At 47.0% G+C, this 21,620-nt stretch overlaps 2 protein-coding genes and 1 non-coding gene across 5 annotated transcripts in view; 2 read left to right on the top strand and 1 right to left on the bottom strand.

The window, feature by feature from the left end:
* Positions 1-2,347: 2,347 nt before the first annotated feature.
* TRNAI-AAU (transfer RNA isoleucine (anticodon AAU)) lies at positions 2,348-2,421 on the top strand. Its single transcript has one exon. It is a non-coding gene; the product is annotated as a tRNA-Ile (tRNA).
* A 1,994-nt stretch (positions 2,422-4,415) lies between these two features.
* F2RL3 (F2R like thrombin or trypsin receptor 3) lies at positions 4,416-8,710 on the top strand. The gene is made up of 2 exons (XM_005279032.5): positions 4,416-4,620; positions 6,018-8,710. Exons 1-2 carry the CDS (start codon positions 4,530-4,532, stop codon positions 7,094-7,096), a joined length of 1,170 nt encoding a protein of 389 aa, XP_005279089.1. The 5' UTR covers positions 4,416-4,529; the 3' UTR covers positions 7,097-8,710.
* The window catches only part of CPAMD8 (C3 and PZP like alpha-2-macroglobulin domain containing 8), a 94,042-nt gene continuing 81,082 nt past the window's right edge, over positions 8,661-21,620 (bottom strand). For 2 of the 3 annotated variants that reach the window (XM_065578362.1, XM_005279029.5), the window contains 2 exons: positions 13,513-13,675; positions 8,661-13,185 (listed from right to left, as the gene is read on the bottom strand). In XM_065578362.1, coding sequence (XP_065434434.1) covers position 13,185; positions 13,513-13,675 — 164 coding nt within the window. In that variant the 3' untranslated portion in view covers positions 8,661-13,184. The remainder of the gene's footprint in view (positions 13,186-13,512; positions 13,676-21,620) is intronic. The other variant, XM_005279030.5, reaches the window with a different exon arrangement.

Here is a 21,620-nt window from a genome sequence, read left to right as displayed (position 1 = left end):
AAGGGGTAGAGAGTTTCAGTCTTGCCGGTGGTGTGGGGAGGAAGGACCATGAAAAGCATGGGGGCTTATAAGGAAAGAGTATGGAGTGAGATCCCGATGAGTAACTGGGGTAACAGAAGGGGATGAGAGGAGGCAGGAAGGTCGTGGAGGGCCCTGAAGGTGAGAAAGAAAAGCTGGAATCTGATGTGTGAAATGACAGGGGACTGCGGGAGGCAGGTTAAAGGAGGGGTGAAGGTAGCTGTAGCTGGTGACCAATGCCACAGCAGGGGCTGGTCAGATGGTCAGAGGGGGGTGTCAGTAAGAGGCTGCAAGTCATCTCTCTAGCTTGGTTGAGGCACCATGGGAGGCTTATGGTTAAAAGATCCATAATTTCTATTTATAATGGTCAGCAGTGGCTTCCTGTGCCTTGTGGTTCCAAGTTGGATGTGACTGACATTCAGTGGCTGGGGAAGGCAGGGCCAGAGCCGCATTCATGGAAAATGTGAGGTTATGCTGATGCTAGTGGAAATAATCCACACGTTTGTCTGCAAAGCCATGGAGCTGCCCCTGGTATCTAGACTACAACCATCATCTTAGGTTAGGGCAGGTGCCCAGCTGAACTGAGGTTTCTACCTTGATATGTAATGGTTCAAACTGACATTCCCTAGAGACATGAAATGGGCGTCTTGGGATGAGAAATAACCTTTTGGCTTCTCTTTCCTGCATTAGATCTGCCACACCCTTGAAAATCTGAGTCTGGGGTAGCTCCTTCGTAATTTTCTTCAATAGCTCTACAATCCCTGGCCTGCTCTCCCCATGTATCCCCACAGGCTGGGATCTCTGGGGCAAGAGTATTCTTTGTACCTGGAGATAATCAATTGCACAATGAATTGCCTTAAAATCAGCTTTGTCCCCCCACAAGCAGGGATCACACGACTGTCACTGCTTATTAGCATCTCTTGGAAACCTCTGTCACTAAAATGTTCAAACAATCTGGTCTGCATCTAAACAATCAGTAACAATCCCACAGCATCTGCAAAGTAAAGGATACAGCAATAAGTAACCTCTCCCTCTCCACCCCAGAGACCTGGCCATAGAAAGCAGGGCTGTGAGTTGCACACTATCCAAACTGATTATGTCTAATTTTTTGCATACAGAGCGTGAAAAGGATCCTGGTTGAGGCATGGAAAATATGTGGTCACATGAGTCATTCTGTAATGGTTCATAAATCCTGGGAGAATCGCAAAAGCAAAACATCTAACATTGCATCTTCCCTGCCCAGTGGAACGCCACCTCTGGACACGCTCGGCCCAAGGATGTGGGAATATGGCAAAAGCAAAGGAAATAGGATAATTTTCTCCTTGAAATAGAGGAATCTCATCAAACAGCAGCCAGGCTCGGATTTGCAACCTTCACAGAAGAGGCCATTCATAAGAGAACCAGAAAGAAATGAGCCATCAGTCATATTGCCAAACCAAATTCACAGTTCCTACTGCCAGGACTGTGGCTCCTGTGCTTAGGTCCTTGCTGAGACAGGCAAGCAAGAGCGTTGTGGTGGGGCAAGAGCCTCCAACCATCACTGCTGCTCCTAAGACAGTGTCACCTAATGTTGGGCTGTCCTCCTGCTTCACTGTCGTCCATCTCACGGGAGGGTAAAGCAGTCCAGGCGGGGATTTTGCCATTTGTTTTGCAGCAATCAGGACATGATCTGCATTTATCTGAAAGATGTGGGATGGGTTGGGGACTCCCCCATAGATGTGGGGTAAGGACTTGGCAGAGCACAGAGGGGGCTTAAAGTATTGAACAGTGAAAGCGCTCAAGGCTTAAGTAGCAGAGGAAGGTCAGGGCTTGGGGAATATCTGGTGGGAAATGACAGGGTCACGTGCTCTGGCAGATCCCCAAAGGGCCCTTATGCTACTGTAAATGGTTGTAAAATGGGTCACCCTCATAGTATTTTTATCATATAGATAGTAATAGCCTTTTGTTCCTCCAGACCATTCATTAGCAGGGAAGAGCTCTTAGGCCTCCCTGCAGGTTTATTGAGTAACGGGGCTCTGGAAGCACAGTTCCTTCCTAGGGGAGAGTCACTGACATTCAGCTTTATCTCCCCAGCTACAGAGCCATCCTGTGAATCCTTGTCAGACAGACACCATTTCCTCTTTGGTGGGGCTGTGCTCAGCATTCCCGACAATTATCAGCAGAAGCATGACGCCTCCATCAAACTCTGAGATCATGCTGCGGCTGTTTATATTTTACAGCACTTCGGGCTAGAGCTGACGTACTCAAATGAAAATAGCTCATTGGGTTCACACACAGTTTTTCAGTAACTTGCTTCAGTAAACTCAGGAAAGGAGCCAGGGAGACCAATGGCTGGCTAGCTCAGCTGGTTAGAGCGTGGTGCTAATAACACCAAGGTCATGGGTTCAAGCCCTATGCTGGCCACTCTGTGTGGTGGATGGAGAGGGTGGCTTCTGCTCTTTGGGGGAGAGAGAACTCAGTGGCTTGAGCATTGGCCTGCTAAACCCAGGGTTGTGAGTTCAATCCTTGAGGGAGCCATTTAGGGATCTGGTGCAAAAATCTGTCTGGTGATTGGTTCCCCTTTGAGCAGGGGGTTGGACTAGATGACCTCCTGAGGTCCCTTTCAACCCTGATAGTCTATGATTCTATCCCTTCTTTAACCCGGAGCAGGTACAGACCTGACAAACAGCAGGGCCAGCTAACCAGCCTGGGAGCTGGTCTCACGTAGAACATGCTGAAAACTATCAACTCCCCTGAAATGAGGCTGCAGCCTCAATAAAACTCCAGGTGGCCACTCAGCCTGGGCTGGTTTGTGAGCAGGGCAAGGCCCTGCCTCTTGGGACAATCTGCAGCCCTCATGCTACACACGAGCAGCATGTTACCTGCAGCTGAAGCAGGGCCCTATGTGTGCTGGATGACACTGAGCCACCAGGAAATGTCATGAATCCAGAGGAGACGAGGCCCGGGGGCTAGTGTGCCATGAATGTAAACTTCTTTCTTCAGGCCTGGGAGAAAAGATGGGAGGTGCAGGCAGCTGCCAGGGGCTGTTGCGATATCTGATCCGGTTTGTAGGGGTTTATATTCTGAACTGACTCGGAGGTGGCCATACTTGTCACTTCCAGGAATATTCTGGAGCAGGCCCAAATTAGAGTAATTTGAACCAGGATTTAGCTTTGACAGTGAAAGACAGCCCTGCAGTATCAAGAGCCATGAGTCTGTCAGTAGCCTTTTGCTGACATCAGAAATGACTCTATGCTCACACCGCACAGCACAATGAGACAAACCATTGGACATAGACATGGGCTGTGACCCAAGAACCCCTTAATGGCATCTGGCAAGGCACTTACAGGAATCTCATGAGGCTGGTTGTACATTCTAGTTTACCAAAGAATGTCATGTGAGGTCTCAAATGAAAAGGGGAGGATCACATTGGTTATTAATTTCATTGTAAAATATATGTACACATACAATGTAAGAAGTTATGTATATATACTGAAAATATGCATCAAGGTATCAGTCACCAGCCGAAGTATAAAACCTATTTCTGTCACACAAGAGATGTTTATGCATCTGTCTCTTTGTCAGGATGTAAGTTAAGCATTGTAAACTAACCCAATGAATGCCTATTTATGTATCAAATCAACAGAGATGTGACGTCAACCAGGAGGCAGCACACAAGAAAAAACAAGCCAAGTATAGTTATCCTGTCTGTGTTCAAAGACAATGAACTTTGGGGGGGAGAGAGGGGATATGTAGAAGGCAAAGAAGAGGCCCTCCTCTCATCCTGTGGGTAGGAGGTAAACACGGCACGTTTACATTAATGGAAATGGGATCTCAGCCAACCTAGAAGAAAACTTTGGGTGAGAGAAAACTTCTTTAGACAAGAGGTTAACCTGTTTTTTAGGTTTAGTCTCTAGAAAGTGTTATGATTTTATTTTAAATGTAACCATTTGTTTCCAATATCCTTAGTCTCTATAGCCTGAATCTCTAGACTTTGATAATAAACATTCTTGTTTTCACAGTAAATATAGCTCCATGCTGCAATGTTAACCAAAGTGCTGGTACAGAGCTGAGTTTTACAAGTTGGTGTGTACTGTTCCTTTAGAAACAGCAGAAGTGGTATCTCTGTAGTGTTCAGTGGATGAGGGGCTAGACAAAAGGTAGACCTATTGTTAACCTGCAAGGCAAAGTAAGGGCTGGCATAGCCCAGGGGAGTGTGTGCTTGAGTGACTAAGAGACAAGTGGTGTTAAGGAACTGACACCCAGCTAAGCACAAGCTGGTGGCAGGGGGTAACAAGGTGACTCTCAGTCTTGGGAATCCAAGAACCGTCACATGGCCTGACCCAGATGGAGTGTTTTGGCAGCTCTCAATATCCTTTGTTCTTTTTTCTGCAGGAAAAGTTAGTGGAGTCCCAGCCTAGTGTTTCCGTGAGTTAAGGGCCGGGAACAGGAAATTAATAGTCAGGGCTATTAATACTGCCTTCCCCGGGCAGCTCTGAACAGAGCAGCACCTCACAGGCTCCCTTCACAGCATGGAGATCTCCTGGTGTGAATTTCTATCATACAGGCTTGTACTGTGGTGTAGCCTCTGGGGACTCTGTTTGGCAAGTCTGGACTATGATGGTGAGTGAGTGGGCATCTCGGGGTGAAAATCTTACTGCTCATTAAGGGGACTCCCTTTGCTCCCTGGCATCTTTCTGTGGCTCCCAAGCAAGCACTTTCTGTGAAGGCAAAGGACAAAAACAGCAGTGATGGGCAAACGTGCTAATCTAATGAAGGAGAAGACACTGAAGGTGTTTGTTGAGGGAGGGAAAAGTGGGGAGGAATTATAGTCAGAGGGGGAACAAAAGAGAAACTGGAGAAACCCAAAAGGCAGTTGTGGAGCTTGAGCCTTGTCTGAGGAGCAGCTCCTGCCCCTTGTTCTTGTTCTGACCCCCCCCCCCCCTGTTTAATGTGGAGCAGTACTGCTCATGCTATAGGTTCAGGAATAGCTCTGTAGAGGCCACACGCTGTATGGACATTAACCTTGGTGTAAGGAGCTCACAACCTAGTATTGGACCCCAGCCAAAGCTGTTCAGTGGCACAGAGTACCATCACCTGCCACTAGGAACTGATTTGATTTCACAGAGGTGAGGTCAGGATTCTAAGCACAAATCAAAGATCAACAACTGGGAGAGAAATCTCTGCCTTTGCCAAAGAGCCTGATATGGACTGCTGGAATTTGCCATCCATGGAGTTACTTCTGGCTGACTCAATCTGTGCCACCTGTATCCCCTGAGTGGCAGATCCCAGTGCTCTGTGGTGCTCAGTCCCCAGGTAACCAATAGCTACACACGAGCGGCAGTGCAGAAGTATCATGAGCTGTGAGAAACAGCATGACTCCAAGGAATTGTGTGGGTCCTTGGACTTGTGACAATGGCTGATCAAAGTAACTGGGCTCTAGAGAGAAGGAACAGGAGCTGCTGGAAGGAACTAGAACTTTCTCAGAATGAGATACATTTATCTGCTTTTTGAGGTTGTCCTTTGCACTTTTGCTTCTGCTGTTTAGTTAGTTTGTGCACCAATTACATTTTCTGCTTATGGTAGGTCACATGACAGCCAGAGACCTTAAATTCTTCTGATTGGAACTCATTTTACTAAACTCCCTCCCCACAACCCCGGAGCTCACCTTAGCATTAGCATGGTTGTCCTGCTGTGAAGTAGCTGGGCAAACTTCAGCAGAACCTCCTCTCAGCTTTAGACCGTCATGTTCAGCCCTGAAATAGGGAGACTTGCTAGTTGGGGTTTGTTTTGTTTGACTAAGGGGTTCTAGCTAATTACAGACCCAGCCAATGGAGTATTTGCAATGAATAATATCCATGCTACTTCCCAGCCCCTGCACCCTGTGGTGGGCACACTGTCTTGTTAGAATGCAAACCCCTGGGGGCATTGGGGCAGGAACCTTGTCACCAGCCCTGCCTGCAAACTGCAAGCATGCTGGGACTTGCATGAACAGTAACAGACTATGTTTGCACCACTAGATTACTCCCAGAACAGCACCAACGAGCAAGTGATTACATCGGCAAACACACTGTGTCCCCGGGCCATCCCAGGAGAGACGGTGACTCGTGGCAATGTCACCTACCTGTCCATCCATGAGGACTCCCGCTCTCAGCTGAGCAGTGCAGTCACAGTGTGGCTTATCCCCTGCCTCTACACTGCTGTCTTCCTGGTGGGGCTGCCAGCCAATGGGCTAGCCCTTTGGGTTCTAGCAACTCGGATCGAGAAGCTGACCTCTACCATCTTCCTGATGAACCTGGCTGCAGCTGACCTGCTCCTGGTGCTGGTGCTACCTTTTAAGATCTCCTATTACTTCCTGGGGAACCATTGGCCCTTTGGGGAGGGCCTGTGCCGGCTCACCACTGCCTTCTTCTATGGGAACATGTACTGTTCCGTGCTACTGCTCATGTGCATCAGTGTTGACCGGTACCTGGCTGCAGTGCACCCTTTCTTCTCACGCTCCTTCCGCAGCCCAGGCTTTGCCGCCTGCACCTGCCTCAGTGTCTGGCTCATCACTGCCATCTTCACCGTGCCCTTGACCCTCTTGCAGCAGTCCTACCCCCTGGATAAGGCAAACATCACGCTGTGTCATGATGTTCTCCCCAGGCAGGAGGAGGCTGAGTACTACTACTACTACTTCGTGTGCTTGGTCGTCTGCGGCTTCCTTGTCCCCTTCGTGGTGATGCTGTTTAGCCACTGCTCGGTGCTGTGGATTCTGCTGGGCAGTGGAGAGAGGTACGCATATGCCATGAAGCTCACTGTCCTCGTGCTACTCACAGTCGTGGTGTTCTACACACCCAGCAACATCCTGCTCCTCGTCCACTATTCCAGCAACTGCTTCAAGCTCTATGGGGACTTGTACGTCAGCTACATGGTGAGCCTGGCCCTCAGCAGCTTCAACAGCTGTGTTGACCCCTTCGTCTACTATTATGTCTCTGAGGACTTCAGAGACAAGGTGAGGCGGAGAATTTTCAGCCGCAGCAAGCGAACCATCACATCGCTGCAAACCTCTAAAGAGACTTTCCCTCAGAAGAGCTCCCACTCACAGTCCCTGGTGTGAGGAGCTGGCACCCCTCACTCCCATCGCATCTGCTTGCTCCAGGGCTGAGGTTCGGATACGGATTAGAGCTCTGAGGTATAGTCTAGGTAGGAAGTTAATGCAGGCAGGGAGGTGAAGGAGACAGATTCTTAAGACTGAATTCATCAGGGCCTTACGAAGTCCTAAGAGGCTTGGAGCCCAAATTGAGATGGTGACCACTGTATGCATACTAACCTGTAACAGGAACAGCACATATGACTTCCCATACGGCTGCTCTGCCCCCTTACTATGCTCACTGGGTGCTATAGGCAGGCTGCATAGTCGACTCTATATATAATAGCAGAGATTGCTGGGGGAAGGAACCTAGAGCATTTGAGGGAAAAGTGGAAGCTTGGGAATGCATTTGCCCAGTATTAAAACCTGCCTGAGCAAACTGACCGGGCGGGGGGAGGGCTGGCAACTTAAAGCCACTCACACACTAGTCTCAGCCTCTAAGCCCACACATCTTGTGCACGGAACCATTTGGCCGGCGTGTCAGGTATTGCTCTGCACACAGCATGTGTCCATACGCAGGCAAAGTTAGGATCTTCCTACCTGACTTGGTAAACCCTCATTCATGGAAATGCCAGAGTCTCCTGTTCCTAGCAAGGTCAATTTTATCCCTATTTCAGCAAAAATAAGTAAGTTTAGGGGAAGTAGAGAGTTTTGCCAGAACTCAGAGTTTATAGAGTAAGAGAGAAAGTGGGAGTCAGGACTCCTGGATTCTATTCCATCCTCTCTCTCTTCCACTGATATGCTCTGTGCCCTCAAATAAGTAATTTACTCTCCTTGCACCTCAGTATCCCTAGCTGTAAAATGGAGAGGATACTAAGGTTAAATTCATTAATGCTTGTAAAACGCAGTGAGATCCTCACATGAGATGCATTGTTTGATGCTAATTATTCTATGTGAATGAGGTGAACTGTCAGCTTCTCTAATAAGGTGCTTCTCACTTTGCAAATCCTCAGCCCATTGCTGGTAAGAAATGTACAAACAATATCCATCCATTCCCTTTACGCAAAATGCTCTGCTGTTCTGCACTTGTTATTTCTTTGAAGCGAACTGCCTCTCTTTAGTATGTTATGAAGGGAGCCCAGCTTGTGCCCAGGAAAAAGGATTTTCATGTCTCTTCACGACAGGATATTAATTAAGTATTGAAAACTCCTACACTGGAATCCCACACTTCTTTTGTGTAACCTCTGTTGAGACCCAACCTCCCCACCACACCCACTAAAATAGCTGACCATGCCTGCAGCTGGATTCAGGAATGTGTTGCAAATGTGACAAGTTACAGCCACTGTATCCCTCAAAACAAAATTGAAGGCACCTCCTGGCAAACAATGAAGCAGAAATGGATGGGACACCAGAAACGGCTTAGAACTGTTGAATACTTTGATTCTGTTGATACGTGTATTACTGTTGCCCTCTCAGTGCTGTGCAACAGTATAGCTGGTAGCTTAGAGAAAGCTTAGAGCCACAGCCCTGCAGTATGCTCCCCCTGTAGTATTACGAGGCAGATGTTAGTAGAGAGGAGAGGAAGACAGAATTGTTTTAGAAATCAGTTTTTAATAAAATATTCATCAGTGTCTAAAACAACCCCTTTTCTGGACTCATACTAACATTTGTGCGAAGAAAACAAAAAATGATCACAAAGCTGGGTTTTGTGGGTTTTTTTAAATATTCTTGGTGAAAAACTAGAGCCTATTTCCTATAGGTGCAATACTCTGAATGCTGAGAAAATACCAGCTGCTGAACGCAGAAGAGATATGATGGAGTTAGGCCAAGAACCAGGGCTATCATCACTCCACCAGAAATAGCACACATGAGAAAACAAAAACTGAGCAGAAGTTTTTTTTAACATGAAATTGACAGAGATGTATTTCTAAATTGACAATCTACTCACAATAATGAAACCCAAATTATTGTGCATTAAAGAATCAATGTCAGCAAAGCAAGTGCTGTTGTTTTCAACTCAATTTTTAAGTTGGTTGAATCTTTTTCTATTTGTTGTCTATTGAGGCTGATCAAGAAGGGGGAAAGGAGGAATGTGTGGACAAGAAAGAACAAAAGAACTTTTGCTTTAAAATAAATACCATGGTAATGATTGCTCCTGATAATATTAATGTACAGTTACAGATATAAATACTAATTTCATTGGAGGGATTACAAGCAAAATCACCAATAACTAGAGAGAGCTATCAAGTCTAATTAGCAAAGTACCTTGGTATAAACAGGCGCTTCTGTATCTCACAGACTCACTGGAGTTTTTCTTCCCTTCATGTTGAATCATTGTCAGAGGAAAGGAGAAGACTGTCTCTAAGCATGTGAGAGAAATGGTTCCAAATTGGCAAAAATCCCAAAGCCCAAAAGGAAACCCCACTGCTTGTCTGCCCTCTTTCATTCTCAGCCACCACACCCTGGTTTTTTTTCCTGGGCTAAAAATCTCTCTCTTCTCCCCCAAATAGCACTGAGGAGTTGATCCTGACAATGCAGATGGGGTGGACCCTCAGTGCTGTCCTCTTAGCCCTCTCAGAGACAGGTGTGTGACTGAGAAGCCACAGCGTCGACACTGGGTATAAGCCTGTGAATGACCTAGAGTGTGAAGCCCCCACCCTGGGCCCAGTGGCTTACAGGGGACATATTCCCAGATGGAACACGTACTGGAACCAGCCCTTTGATGAGGGAGGGAAAGACAAGAATTGAATTTGCCTCGTTAAGAGAATTATGATAATAGAAAATGGGGACAGTGAGTCTGGGAAAGAGAGAATGCAAGTGTGCACAATAGCTGGGTTTTCAACTGGGGCAAACATGGACTCCAACGCACAAAATTACTCCCAGCAGCACCTACCTGTAGGTATAAGGCCTTCCTGCCTTATCATTGCTGGGGGGGGGGGGGGGGGAAGGGGAGAAGTAGCAGCTGCTTTTCTGTATTTGTATGTTTCTTTCCTTGGTTCCTTAAATAAGCAGTCTGTTTAACTGCAGCAAGAAGTTGGCTGTGGGGGAGACAGACTACAGCGTTGCCAGCATGTCCTTAGGAACAAAGGAAGTTCTACCCTTGGGATGGAAAAGCAAATGGATGGCAGGTGCCAAGGACACAAGAAGTGTTCTGGCCAGGAGACGATGCATAGAGTCTCTACTAACCTAGAGCTCTCTAGCCTTAAGGGTACCAGGGAATGGTGAACCCTAGCACAGTAATTGGAATACAGGAAGCAGCATTGGCTTGTAGTTAGAGCAGGGAAATTTGCAAGCAAGAGACCTGAATTTTAATCCCAGCTCTGCCACAGACTTTCAGGGAGTCCCAAGCTCTTTGTGCTTGTTCCTCCAGTGATAAAACTGAAATAATGTTAACTTTCCTGCCGGATGAGGGTCAGGGTATTGGCCACACCCAGAGCCCCTCTAGTGATGGGCAGAGTAGTAATGGGCAGTGGGTAAGGGCAGTGCCAGCAGACCCCACCCTCCTGCTGTGGGTGATAGCGGAGAGGCTTTTTTGAATACTAAACTGCTACTTTACAGTTAACCGAGAGCCAGGGAAGTGATGGGAGCTGGCTCGGTACTTGGCCAAAGCTTGGGGGAATTCATCCATCTCTACCCTCTTGTGTGCTGGGGTCACACCCGCTCTGCCTGCCCAAAGAAGGTACCCAGCAGGGGCAGCACATCATGTGGGTGTGATTAATCAGCATATAATTATAATTAATCAACTAAAACAAAAAAACAAAACAAAAACGTAAAACACCATTCATCTTATGAGACAATGACACCAACAAGTCAGGAAGCAAGGGGAGAGAGAGGGAAGCTGGGGACCTTGGAGCTGGGCATGAGGATCAGAGCTCCCAGCTACAGAAGGCCAAGGAGCCTGGCCCCAGTCACATGGAGCCTTGCCCAAGCACAAGGACTGGAGGGCCAAGAAGCCGGATCACAGCCATGTTATTAAGGTGACAGTTCATGTCTCACTCTTCAAGCCTTCAGGCCTTACTGAGTGCTGAGGCTGGTGCCAGCAAACAGCAGGGTTGTATTGTGAAGTCCTGATGTTTTTAAAAGAAGAAAATGCCTCTCACTGTAGCGTGCACTAGGCCTGTTATTTACCCAGGGAATAAATATTGACTTATGCTGCCATGTGTACACAATAGCCAGTGCTTGCCAGGACAACTGCTTGCTGCAAGCAGTGCCAGCACAGAGATGGAATTTAGTTTGAAGGCATTGGTTTACCTGCTAGGCAGGAATAGAGCAGCTGGCGCTTCCACTGGGCTGTGGGGCAGAGTTAGGATGTGGTCCATTCACACACATTAAAAAGACACAGCAAAATCTCTACCGAGAAGCAGGACATGCACACAGGCAGGCCACATTAGGATCCTGAGAGAAGAGTTCAGATCAGCAGGGGAAGAAGTGATTTGAAACTAGCCAGCAGAGATAATCTGGAATTTATGGGCCTTTCAGGAATTGAGCTGTGAGCTCAGGTCTTCCACCATGTCACATATATTTGGGAAGGCTGAAGCAACTACTCAACCCCAGCCTAAAAGACTGACACTGGAAACTTAGGAGCCACCACAGCTAAGGAATCTTTCTCTTGCTCAGCAGTCTGGCTGGAACCAGTATTTGAAAAATGGAACTCAGGGCTTGACTACATGGGGAAATTGGCCAGAATAGCTTTTATGGAATAGCTCCCTGCATGGACACTATTCCAAAATAAAATCACTTTATTCTGGAATAATCAGTGCACTCACAAAGTGCCCAAATTATTCTGGAACAGAGTGTCCACAAAGGGAGCTATTTCACAGTAGCCATTCTGGCCAATTTCCCTCTGTACACAAGCCCTAAAAGTGAACTGAATTGGGCTTTTTCTTGTTTCCTTTCATGAACAAACACTCTCCATGTGGATTGACACCCCACTTTGTGCCACAGGGAGGATGGAAGCAGGGAGAGGAAACACTAAGACTATTCTGCAACAGGTAGATGTACAAAACTCCTCCAAAGCAGGAAGAGAGACCCAAAATGTCTCTGCTCCTGCACTTTGGAAACAGACAGCTTTTGCTCTTCATTTCACTGCAAAATGCATTGCTTAGACCCCAGCTGTCATTGCTTAGGGCAGTTGAGAAGACAGGAGCCAAAACTCTGTGACAAAGAGGAGGGGTTTGCACCTGCCCAGCAGCCCAAGGGTCATACAGACTGTGCACAGAAATCTACATCAAGAACAGCCATTGCACTGGGATCCTGGTGGAAGAAGAGTAGAAATGGCTGGTGAAATCAGGCAAGCACTGAGAACACCATGGCCACAGGTCTCTTTTCTTTTCATGCTGAAGTTATGAGGAGAGAGTAACCAGAGGGCAAAGGCTAGGAAGCTACAGGCTGCATTTGGCAGTACTTATTCCAGCATGAATGGAGTTCAGCCACTTGACCCTAATCACCTCTATTGTGGGCATTCTTCCCAGGCAGAGTCTGCAGCCATGTCCTGGACTGTTAGGCTTTTAACTCCTGTGGAGTTCACAGATGATTTCACTTCTTTTGGAGAATGCACCCCCTGTCAAGTCTGATGAACAATGAACTTTCCTTTCTGCAGGGCAACATGCTGCTGGTGCAGTGGGCGGTAGGGGGGTGGTGAGCTGGGGGTGTTAAACCTTTGCTGTGGCATACTGAGCTAAAATACACTGCTCTTATTATTTTTAAAAGAAAACTCCTCAGCCATCTCTCCTCAAACAGCAACTCAGCTGAGCACAGAGCTCTGGACTCAGTGTAGCTCGGAAATGGTGTTGCAGGATCCTTGTAACATACTTTGAAGTGGTCTAAGGGTTTGAATTCCAGCCCGTTCTCCTTGCCTACACTGGGGCAGCACATTGGTCTCCCATCTTTGAAATAACTCCTAAGAGGATGCACCAAAGGCAGGAAAATTGATAGAAAAATAATGCTGAGCACCCCGTTGGAGCTCCTGCCCCCCATGAGGAGGCAAAGCCTACAATTCTGAGGGTATCAGGAAGTAGTCGTCATTTGGTTTCTGTTCTGCAGCAGGTCGTCTGTAGGAACAAACTCGTACAGGAGTTGATTCTAAGCCTCTTCTTTTTATTTTAAATTATTTATTTCTGTTGAAGAGAGAATATAACGAAGAGAAGTCATTTCCAACTCATGTCTCTCTGCAGCAGAGGTGGGGCCAGGCAGGGACAAGCTTAAAAAGTCCTTTTGAATTTACAATTTACGTTAGGAACTGACACTTCCAGGCATGCAGGTCCCAGCTGCCATCCCAACACTAGCCTGACCTGCAGCTGGTCCTCGGCCAAGCCAATTAGCAGAGTGATTATCAGTATGCCCCTTCTGCATTATTTACACTCACTCTAGACCCAGTGTCATGTTATACGATATCAGAACTTGATAAAAAAAAACAGAATCTCCCCCCCACATCGCTCTCTCACCATTCTACTGTAGTCACCACTTCCTGAATCTTGTCCACTTCTCTCAGCGTGCTGCTTGCTGTCGTCAGCTCTGCTGCAACCTCAAAGATGTCAGCTTCAGAAGCATAAGGGTCGTACTCATAAGAGTAGTAGGACAGGTCTGACTGGAGCGCAGGGCCTTCCTCTGGTTGGAAGGAAATAAGAAGAGCCTCAGACAGACACGCTTGCAGGATATGCCTTAGCCAAAGGGAGCCTGCCACAGACAGCTCTTCTGCTTCTCAGCAGGATATATGGATACTGGGGGGGAGTGGGGTAAGACACAAGAGGAGGCATGTTGGTCAGTCAGGGGAGCCGAACACCTCATCTCTCTCACCAGCAGAGGGGTAAAGTGTATGCTGACAGCCCTGCACACATCTGGGCCTAAGTTACGGCACACAGGCCATTAAATGGTTCAATCCCAGACTACAAACAGCAGAGCCGCACTGCATTAGGATTTTCTATATTTCCTCCTTTGAGATTTGGATATTGGGGAAAATAAGAAAGAAAGCTTGGAAAAAGAGCTTTTTAATTAAAAAAAAAACACTAAGGCTATTTGTGTTTATTGTTGGCTGTGTGTAGGCTGGGGTGGGGTGAGGATGAGATGGCATACACACATTGTGTGTGGGGTGCTCATTCTGTGAGGGCAGGCAGATCCTGCAGAAAGAAGCAAGTGTTTGTTTAAAGAAGTTCATTTCAAGTTACTTAATTACAAATTTTTTTAAAGTTGAAAGTTCCTGTTTCAGGTACATCTCTGCTCCCTGTAGTTCCCAGGCCTCCGGACTGAAGATACTGCTCCATCATAGGGAAAAGGGGAGGAGAAAGATGCAATACCCACACAATTCAATAACGGGATTTGACCCAGCACCTTCCCACATGTATGGGGCGGCGGCAGAAGCTTCAATGGCTGAATCAGGGAGTTTTATCTTCTGAAAACTATTATAAATTAAGTAGAGGTATGGCCTGATCTATTGGTTAGGACCAAGGAATGGGACTCAGGGTCCCATGGCTCTGTAGCCAGCACTCCTACTGACCATCCGTGCGATTCTGAGCAAGTCACTTCCCCTCTCTGTGCCTCAGTTTCTGCACTGGTAAAATGTGGAGAAGAATACTGACCCAGCTGTGTAAAATGCTTTGAGATTATCAGATGAAAGTTACAGTTTTAAGTATCATTACTAATAAAAACAACTACTAAGTCATCTTATAGTCAGTATTACAGCAATACACTTTGTCCAAGTTCCAAGGGAGATTGGCTGACAAGCAATCCAGATCCATAAACCAATCAGATCACAGATTTTGGATTGATTGTAGCAGGTAGTGCTGCTGGAGCCCCTCCCTTCCTCAGGGAAGGGACCTAGTAACTAGCTGGAGTGGGGCATGTGTAGCTGGGGCAAGACTCTCCATTTCAGCTGACTGACAAGCTACATAAGAGCTACCAAAGGATAAGAAAGGGATGGAGCCTTCAGGAATAAGATTGGGATGTTCCCTCTACCCTATCCTAGATATCAGACTCTTGTTTGGGAAAGGTCACTTACTCGGCACGTTTCCCATACAGAGCAGGCTATCATTATCTAATTTGGGTGACCAGCAAGGTGTCCAGAGGGTAAGAGCACTGCTGAGGCAGACAGCTGAAAACACCCCAGGATATAACCTGTCCTTATTTTCAGAGCTGCTCCTTTCTGCTGCAGTCTGGACCGAGTTGCTTAGCCTCCCTATTGGCTTCACTCATGTGACTACTCCAATCCAAGCCCAAGCAAACTGCTCACTTTATTCCACTTGCTGCAGGGAGGGAAAGTCCCAACATAATATTTTGTTTTATTTAACAGGAACCCTCTCCAAGGCCTTTGAAAAATGTTTGTACTCCAGAAATAACAATCCTGAAGGCCTTTTCCTACCACCTTCCACACCCTCCCAGCAGCATGCTCAGCCCAAAGGCAAGGGACCACTTCCCTGAAAGGAGAATCAGTCTCCATGCTCACTCTTTCTTGGCCTCCTCCATAGGAGAACCTGCCAGATCATGAGATCGTTCTATGAATAGATGAGTACTGTCCACCAGAGATGGAATTAAGATCACAGTACTCACTCCTCCTAGGAATGCAACATTCAATTCAAAGCAAAGATGAAAGGCCAATGTTTCCTGTTACACACAAACTGCTCCCCCATCTCCAAATGTTTGTGCCTCAGCCAATGTTTGCTGCACACTGATGGGATGAAAGTAAAAAATGGCTCCTGGCCAACCCAATCAATCCTAACCAGTTAGTGCTCCTGCAAAGAATGTTCCAGCCAGCTGGTGTCATGGTGTGGCTCCATGGGGAGTAGAGTTCATTCCTGAACTCTGGGGCTGGCTGGGAGGCAGTGTCTTCAGCACCTGGGACTGGGAGGTTTTATAGCGGCATCAGTGGGCTTTGGAAGCAGCCCCAGACAGCCCAGCTCCAGCAGAAGGAGGGTCAATGCTGCAGAGGCAGGGTATCCCTAGGACTCACAGGACTACCCTTGTTACTTACTTTACATAATGTGACAAGCAACGTAGAAAAGCCAGTCAGCCAGAAATGGATGCTAGGTACTTACAGCCAGGTTTGCAACAAGGACCCTGCCCCAAAGAGATTACATTTTAAATAAAAGAGTATATGGCAGGGAGCTGAGGGACAGGACACACTAACGGAGCATGGAAGGTTAGGGGGGTCTTGTTGGATCCAGGCTGTTCATTTAGATTTTCTTTCTATTGTCCAATTTGTCAGCAGTTCCCTGAGGGAAGTAAGGTGATACAAGTGTGAATGCCGTTCCCTAATGCCTACCCCAGACAATTCCTGCAATTCTCTCCAACATAAGAGAAAATATCTGTGAGGCAGAGATAATTCATCTATTCATACGTGCCAGTCTGCAAACACATTTCTTTTCTAAAACATAGCAGAACAACCACCCCAGTCCTATCGCATCACTAGCATCAGCTCCATGGCCTGGGACAGTTACTACACAAGACAGGATCTGGTGATGCACAGGAACTCATTCTCTGGCTTCTCAAGACCACACATTTGCTGGGGTAGTGCAGCTGATGGGTTTATTGAGGGGATGATCCTACTCATGTAAACAGCTGTTACCCACACCAGGAATTCCACTGATGTGAATGGGACTGTACTCCTATGAGTAACTTTGCCACAGTGAGCCCAAGTACATTTCCAAGTTCCCCAGCAAATGAGCTGACAGGGAATTGGATCACACTGTTTCTATCGCTGGGGTAACAGAGCCAAACGCTAACAGTGAAATTCTCACTCAGGACCAAATGGAGCCTGCACAAGTGATACAGCAAATGCACAAGGACTGCAGACAATATAAACGCCACAAAGCTCTACAATAAAATGGCACTTCCTGGTGATTAAGTCTGGACTGAGTCCATTCTTCCCTACCCACCTGAACCTTGATTTAGCTCCTGGAGTTTTAAATCCCTTTAGGAAATCACAGATTTAGACACGGATCATATGAACTTCCACTAGAGCCCCACAGCACCTGAGCCGACTTAAACCAATCACATGCTTCATCACTAACAAACCAATGAGCCCAAATGGGACGTGGGGGGGGGGGGGTAAGGAGGGATTCATTCACTTGTTGAACTTTGAGTCATTTAATGCGTGGTTGGTTGGTTGACCTAGGATGAGCCCAGAGGATTATTTAGAGTCACATGCTATTTGCTTTTCCTGAAGCAGGATTTAGCTTGTTTTATTTTAAAACGTTCACTCTGCCATGACAGCTCAATGCAGAGAAGCATCTGCTTTCCAGGAGCTTCCTGCTTCTTACTGGAATGACCGAGGCACCTGGAGATCCCGTGACACCGTCAGACACAATTGTTTGTGTTTTTAATGTACCTGTGCCTACGGTGAGCAGAGGGGTGCACACTTTAGACATTCAAATAAATAAGACACCTGGCATAACCGAGACCAGGTCATCTGTGAATTCTACCTCTTTTGCCTTAGTCTATAGACCATATGGCCAGCAGCACCTTTGTCGATAGTATAATGACGCAGCAATGCCACTATACTTAAGGTTGTGTCATAACTTTTGTTTAAAGGTCAACTTTTCTAAGTCCTCTAAAATCAACATGCTTAGTCAGATCCTTTTAGACTTGGTTTGTCTCAGGAGGGTGCAGAGTATGACTAGTGACCCAAACTAAGAGTCATTAGATCTAGGAGTTGCGGAGATATAAGTACCCAAAATATAGACATTTTTCAAAAAAGTTTCTAGTTGGATTTTTTTGTGGAGAGTTAGAACAGAGCCAGCACTAGGCATAAGCAAACTAAGCAATTTGTTAGGGCCCCCAAGCAGCTCAAGGGGGCCTCCTATTCGCTTTTTATTATGTGTTGTGGTGAGGGGTCCCAAAAATATTCCTGCTTAGGACCCCAATGAGCTAGCACTGCCTCTGAGCTAGAGGCCAAACTATTGCTGTGATGGGGATCAAAATCCATCAGGTTTTACCCAAGGTAAAGCAAGGCACTCACTAGACCTCTGGGGGCAGGGCCGGCTCCAGGCACCAGCTTGCCAAGCAGGTGCTTGGGGCGCCACTCCGGAGAGGGGTGGCACCTCCACTATTCAGTGGCAATTCGGCAGATGGTCCCTCACTCCCGGCCGGAGCGAAGGACCTCCCGCTGAATTGCCGCCGCAGATCGTGATCGCGATCGCTGCTTTTTTTTTTTTTTTTTGCTGCTTGGGTCGGCAAAAACCCTGGAGCTGGCCCTGTCTGGGGGACCCAAATTGAGAATGGTATTTAAGAAAATATACATTTTTTACAGTCTGCATACACCAAAGCAGAAAAACAGCTAGAGGGTTTCCTACCATCCGATGTTTTAAATCTCAACTCTTGTAAGTGCTCTAAAATCCAAATTATTACTCGGATTGCTTTGAAATGTGGTGTGTCTCACTGTGGCATGGGGTAACATTAGTGATCCAAATTTGGAGTCATTTGACAAAGGGGCTCCTGAGTTGCAGGTATCCCCCAAAATGGTTTCCTTCTGCTGCCTTGCACTGTTAAACTGAGAGGTACTATTGACTCGATGAGTCACAGACCTCGTTGAGACTGATGGCTCTGCACTAACCCTTCCAATAACACAACTTAGGATACGTGAATCACAAGCACCCCATCCTCTCCCCAAGAGAAAAGGAATTTTGGACTGAGTGGCCAGAAGTCGCTGCAATGTGTGATTCATGGGTGGCAGTTTTATTTTGGGATGAATGTAATCAAATTCAGGAGAAGAAAAACAAAAATCAGACATGTGAATGCTTCCTGGGAGGGGAGGAGTATTAGGGGACAGAGAAGTAGGGGAATAGGGGGATAAGGGTTTGGGGCTGCAGTGAGGGGAGGGTGAATAAATGCAGAGGGGTGGCAGGGCAGAGGAGAGAGGTTGGTGGCTCAGGTGAGTGAGGCATGAGGATGAGGGGTCTGAAAGGAGATGTGGGGTGAGTGGCAGGGAAACTGGGGGGCAATAGGAACAGGGGCACCTGTTAACCCCACATTCTTGCCCCACTATGGATCTGGATGATAGGCAAGCCTTAGACTGGCTGTTTGAAAAACTGATATTTTACTAGCCCCACAGGGGGAAGGCCAGGGGTGGAGGCAAGTGGCTAGTACCTGATCTCAGGGCAGATTAATGTGATGTTTCCACAGACAAACAGCACAGAGGATTGGAACTGACAGTGCAGGTACCCCGATAGCTAAGGGGGGAAAAAAAACAACATGTGCAGGGCTAACGTTGGCAATGTGTGGATTCTGGGCAATTCCTAGATCACAAGGTTACACATTTTTGGGAGAGCAAGGAGTACACCATGACATGGGGATTGCTAACTACAGGCTGATCTGAGTGGATGCCTGCACTAGCACAATATTTTTCGCACTCTGCAGCAGTGACTTAAAAGGTGGTGATTTACCTGACGTTGTGATGACTCACTCAGGCAGAAATGATCTGGGACTTATTTCTGATATACAATGTATGAGAGCAGATTTGGACCACATCACAGAAGTATGCCCAGGAGCTGTGATAGTTTTCTCTGATTTGGTTAAGTGTCTGAATAATTGCTATAGTGATGATATGAAAGCTATTATTAGGTGCTGGAAGAACATTAATCAGGAAATTGGAGGGTTCATGGCTGACTGGAAAATGTACTATCTGGCATATAAACATTACAAGCGCTGACACCTCACTGTTCTTGGAGAGAGGGTACATCTATTGGATAGAGCTCAGAGGATCTCTTTCTCAAATATAAAAAGTCAGTATTTTGGAACATATATCCTGTCTGTGATTTGTCTCACTGGCCTTGTCACAAATTCCCTCCCCCCCCCCACCCATTTTGACACATGACCAGGAACACCATTCTACAGTAGCTGTAATTGTCCTTCACTACAGGCAATGCATGCAAGTTGGGTTATTGGAGGGGGAAAATAACAGCAACAGAAATGTTTGCATACCAGGGAATGAGGACTTCAAGAAGATGTGTTCCCTGCTTACACTGGGAGGCCTGGGTACAGTAGTGGGGAGGGGACTAGGTTGGAGGGGAATGGGTTAGTGGCAGGGCTGGGGAGATGGGCCAAAGCAGAGCAGGTGGGGTCCTGCTGATGTGTACGTGTGTGGGGTGACTGGCTGGCTTGGTATGATGGTGCAACTACCTAAATGATTACTAACTCCTATCAATGACATATATTTTCCTGTTAAAAATAACTACAAAATCCAGCAGCAAACAACTAAATTAACACAGAGTTAAGATTGCTTGGTGATATGTTGTTGCCTTGTAGAATGCTGAGTTGAGCAAAACTCAAACTTCTGAAAACCAGGGAACACACAGTTAAGGTTGCCCATGCAGTGAGGGGAAGGAGAATAAATGCAGATGGTGGCAGGGCAGAGGAGAGAGGTGGGTGGCTCAGGTGAGTGAGGCATGAGGCCCATGCAACCTTAATTCTGCCCTCTTTCAGCATTGCACCAATTTGCCTCGTAGACACATATACCTTTACTTTCATAACCCAACAGTTGCTGAAATGTACAAGCTCTTCATCTCCTTTTACAACCTATTCATTCTCAGCCACAGGCAAGGCCGGCGCTTCCATTTAGGTGACCTAGGTGGTTGCCAAGGGCACCAGGATTTGGGGGGGCGGCATTTTGATGCCCTTGGTGCAATTCAGCGGTGGGGTAGTCCTTCCGCGTTCTGGGTCTTCGGTGACAATTCTGCGGCGGGTCCTTCACTTGCTCCGGGATCCGCCGCTGAAGTGCCCCAAAGACCGGGAGCGAGGAAGGACCCCCCCCCGCCACGGCCGCAGAATTGCCGACAACGACCGGGAGCGTGGAAGGACCCCCGCCTAGGGCGCCAAAATCCCTGGCGCCGCTCCTGGGCACAGGATTCCACCTAACACTACTAAAGGATAAAAAGGAAAACAAAAAAGGTTGCCCATGCCACCTTCCTGGTGCACCCTTCAAGCAATGTCTCAATATGTACATAGCACATAGTATGAAAGGTTAATGGGACTATAAGATTCAGGGGGTCCATATCCTGGTTTACACTCACACACATGGCCAGTTCACCAGAAAGAATGCCACACAGGTACAATTTATGAACCACTTCACAGCCTTTTACAACTCTGTTACACTTACTCACAGGATCCATATCAACCTACACTTTCACTTACCCATAATTCAAGTATAAGAATCCTTTTATATTTCAGCTCACTGTTGACAATATTCTTTGTAATAAAAGCCTTGTCCCCTGCTACTGACATACTCTACAAAATTTTGCACAGTAATGATGCATACTGCATCCTGAAGGCGCACACGTATCTCTTCCCTTCTTCAAATACAAGAGGATGCAAAACGTAGATCTCCTCTCATCACAATCATAGCTCTGTAACACACCTCAAAGTAGCCCACAGATCTCGCAAGCACATCTTTACCAAGCAGAGTTAACTACTGCATGCACTATTTAGTACAGCTTCACCTGACACCAACTACACTCATATTACCTGGAGTTCATGCAGATAACAAATGCTTAGAATGCTCTCCTACCCCAGCTCACTACTGACAATACTCTTTGTAATAAAACCCCTTCCCCTGCTAATTATATAA

Source organism: Chrysemys picta, chromosome 25 (assembly GCF_011386835.1).
Source record: "Chrysemys picta bellii isolate R12L10 chromosome 25, ASM1138683v2, whole genome shotgun sequence".
NCBI lineage: Eukaryota > Metazoa > Chordata > Testudines > Emydidae > Chrysemys > Chrysemys picta.
Note: the sequence above shows the minus strand (reverse complement) of the source record. Positions and strands in the feature narration are given on the sequence as shown.

Coding starts and splice junctions, on each gene's coding strand:
- F2RL3 (XM_005279032.5), top strand. CDS start 4,530: ATGGAGATCTCCTGGTGTGAATTTCTATCATACAGGCTTGTACTGTGG. Junction 4,621..6,017: donor GGCAAGTCTGGACTATGATG/GTGAGTGAGTGG, acceptor TTGCACCACTAG/ATTACTCCCAGAACAGCACC.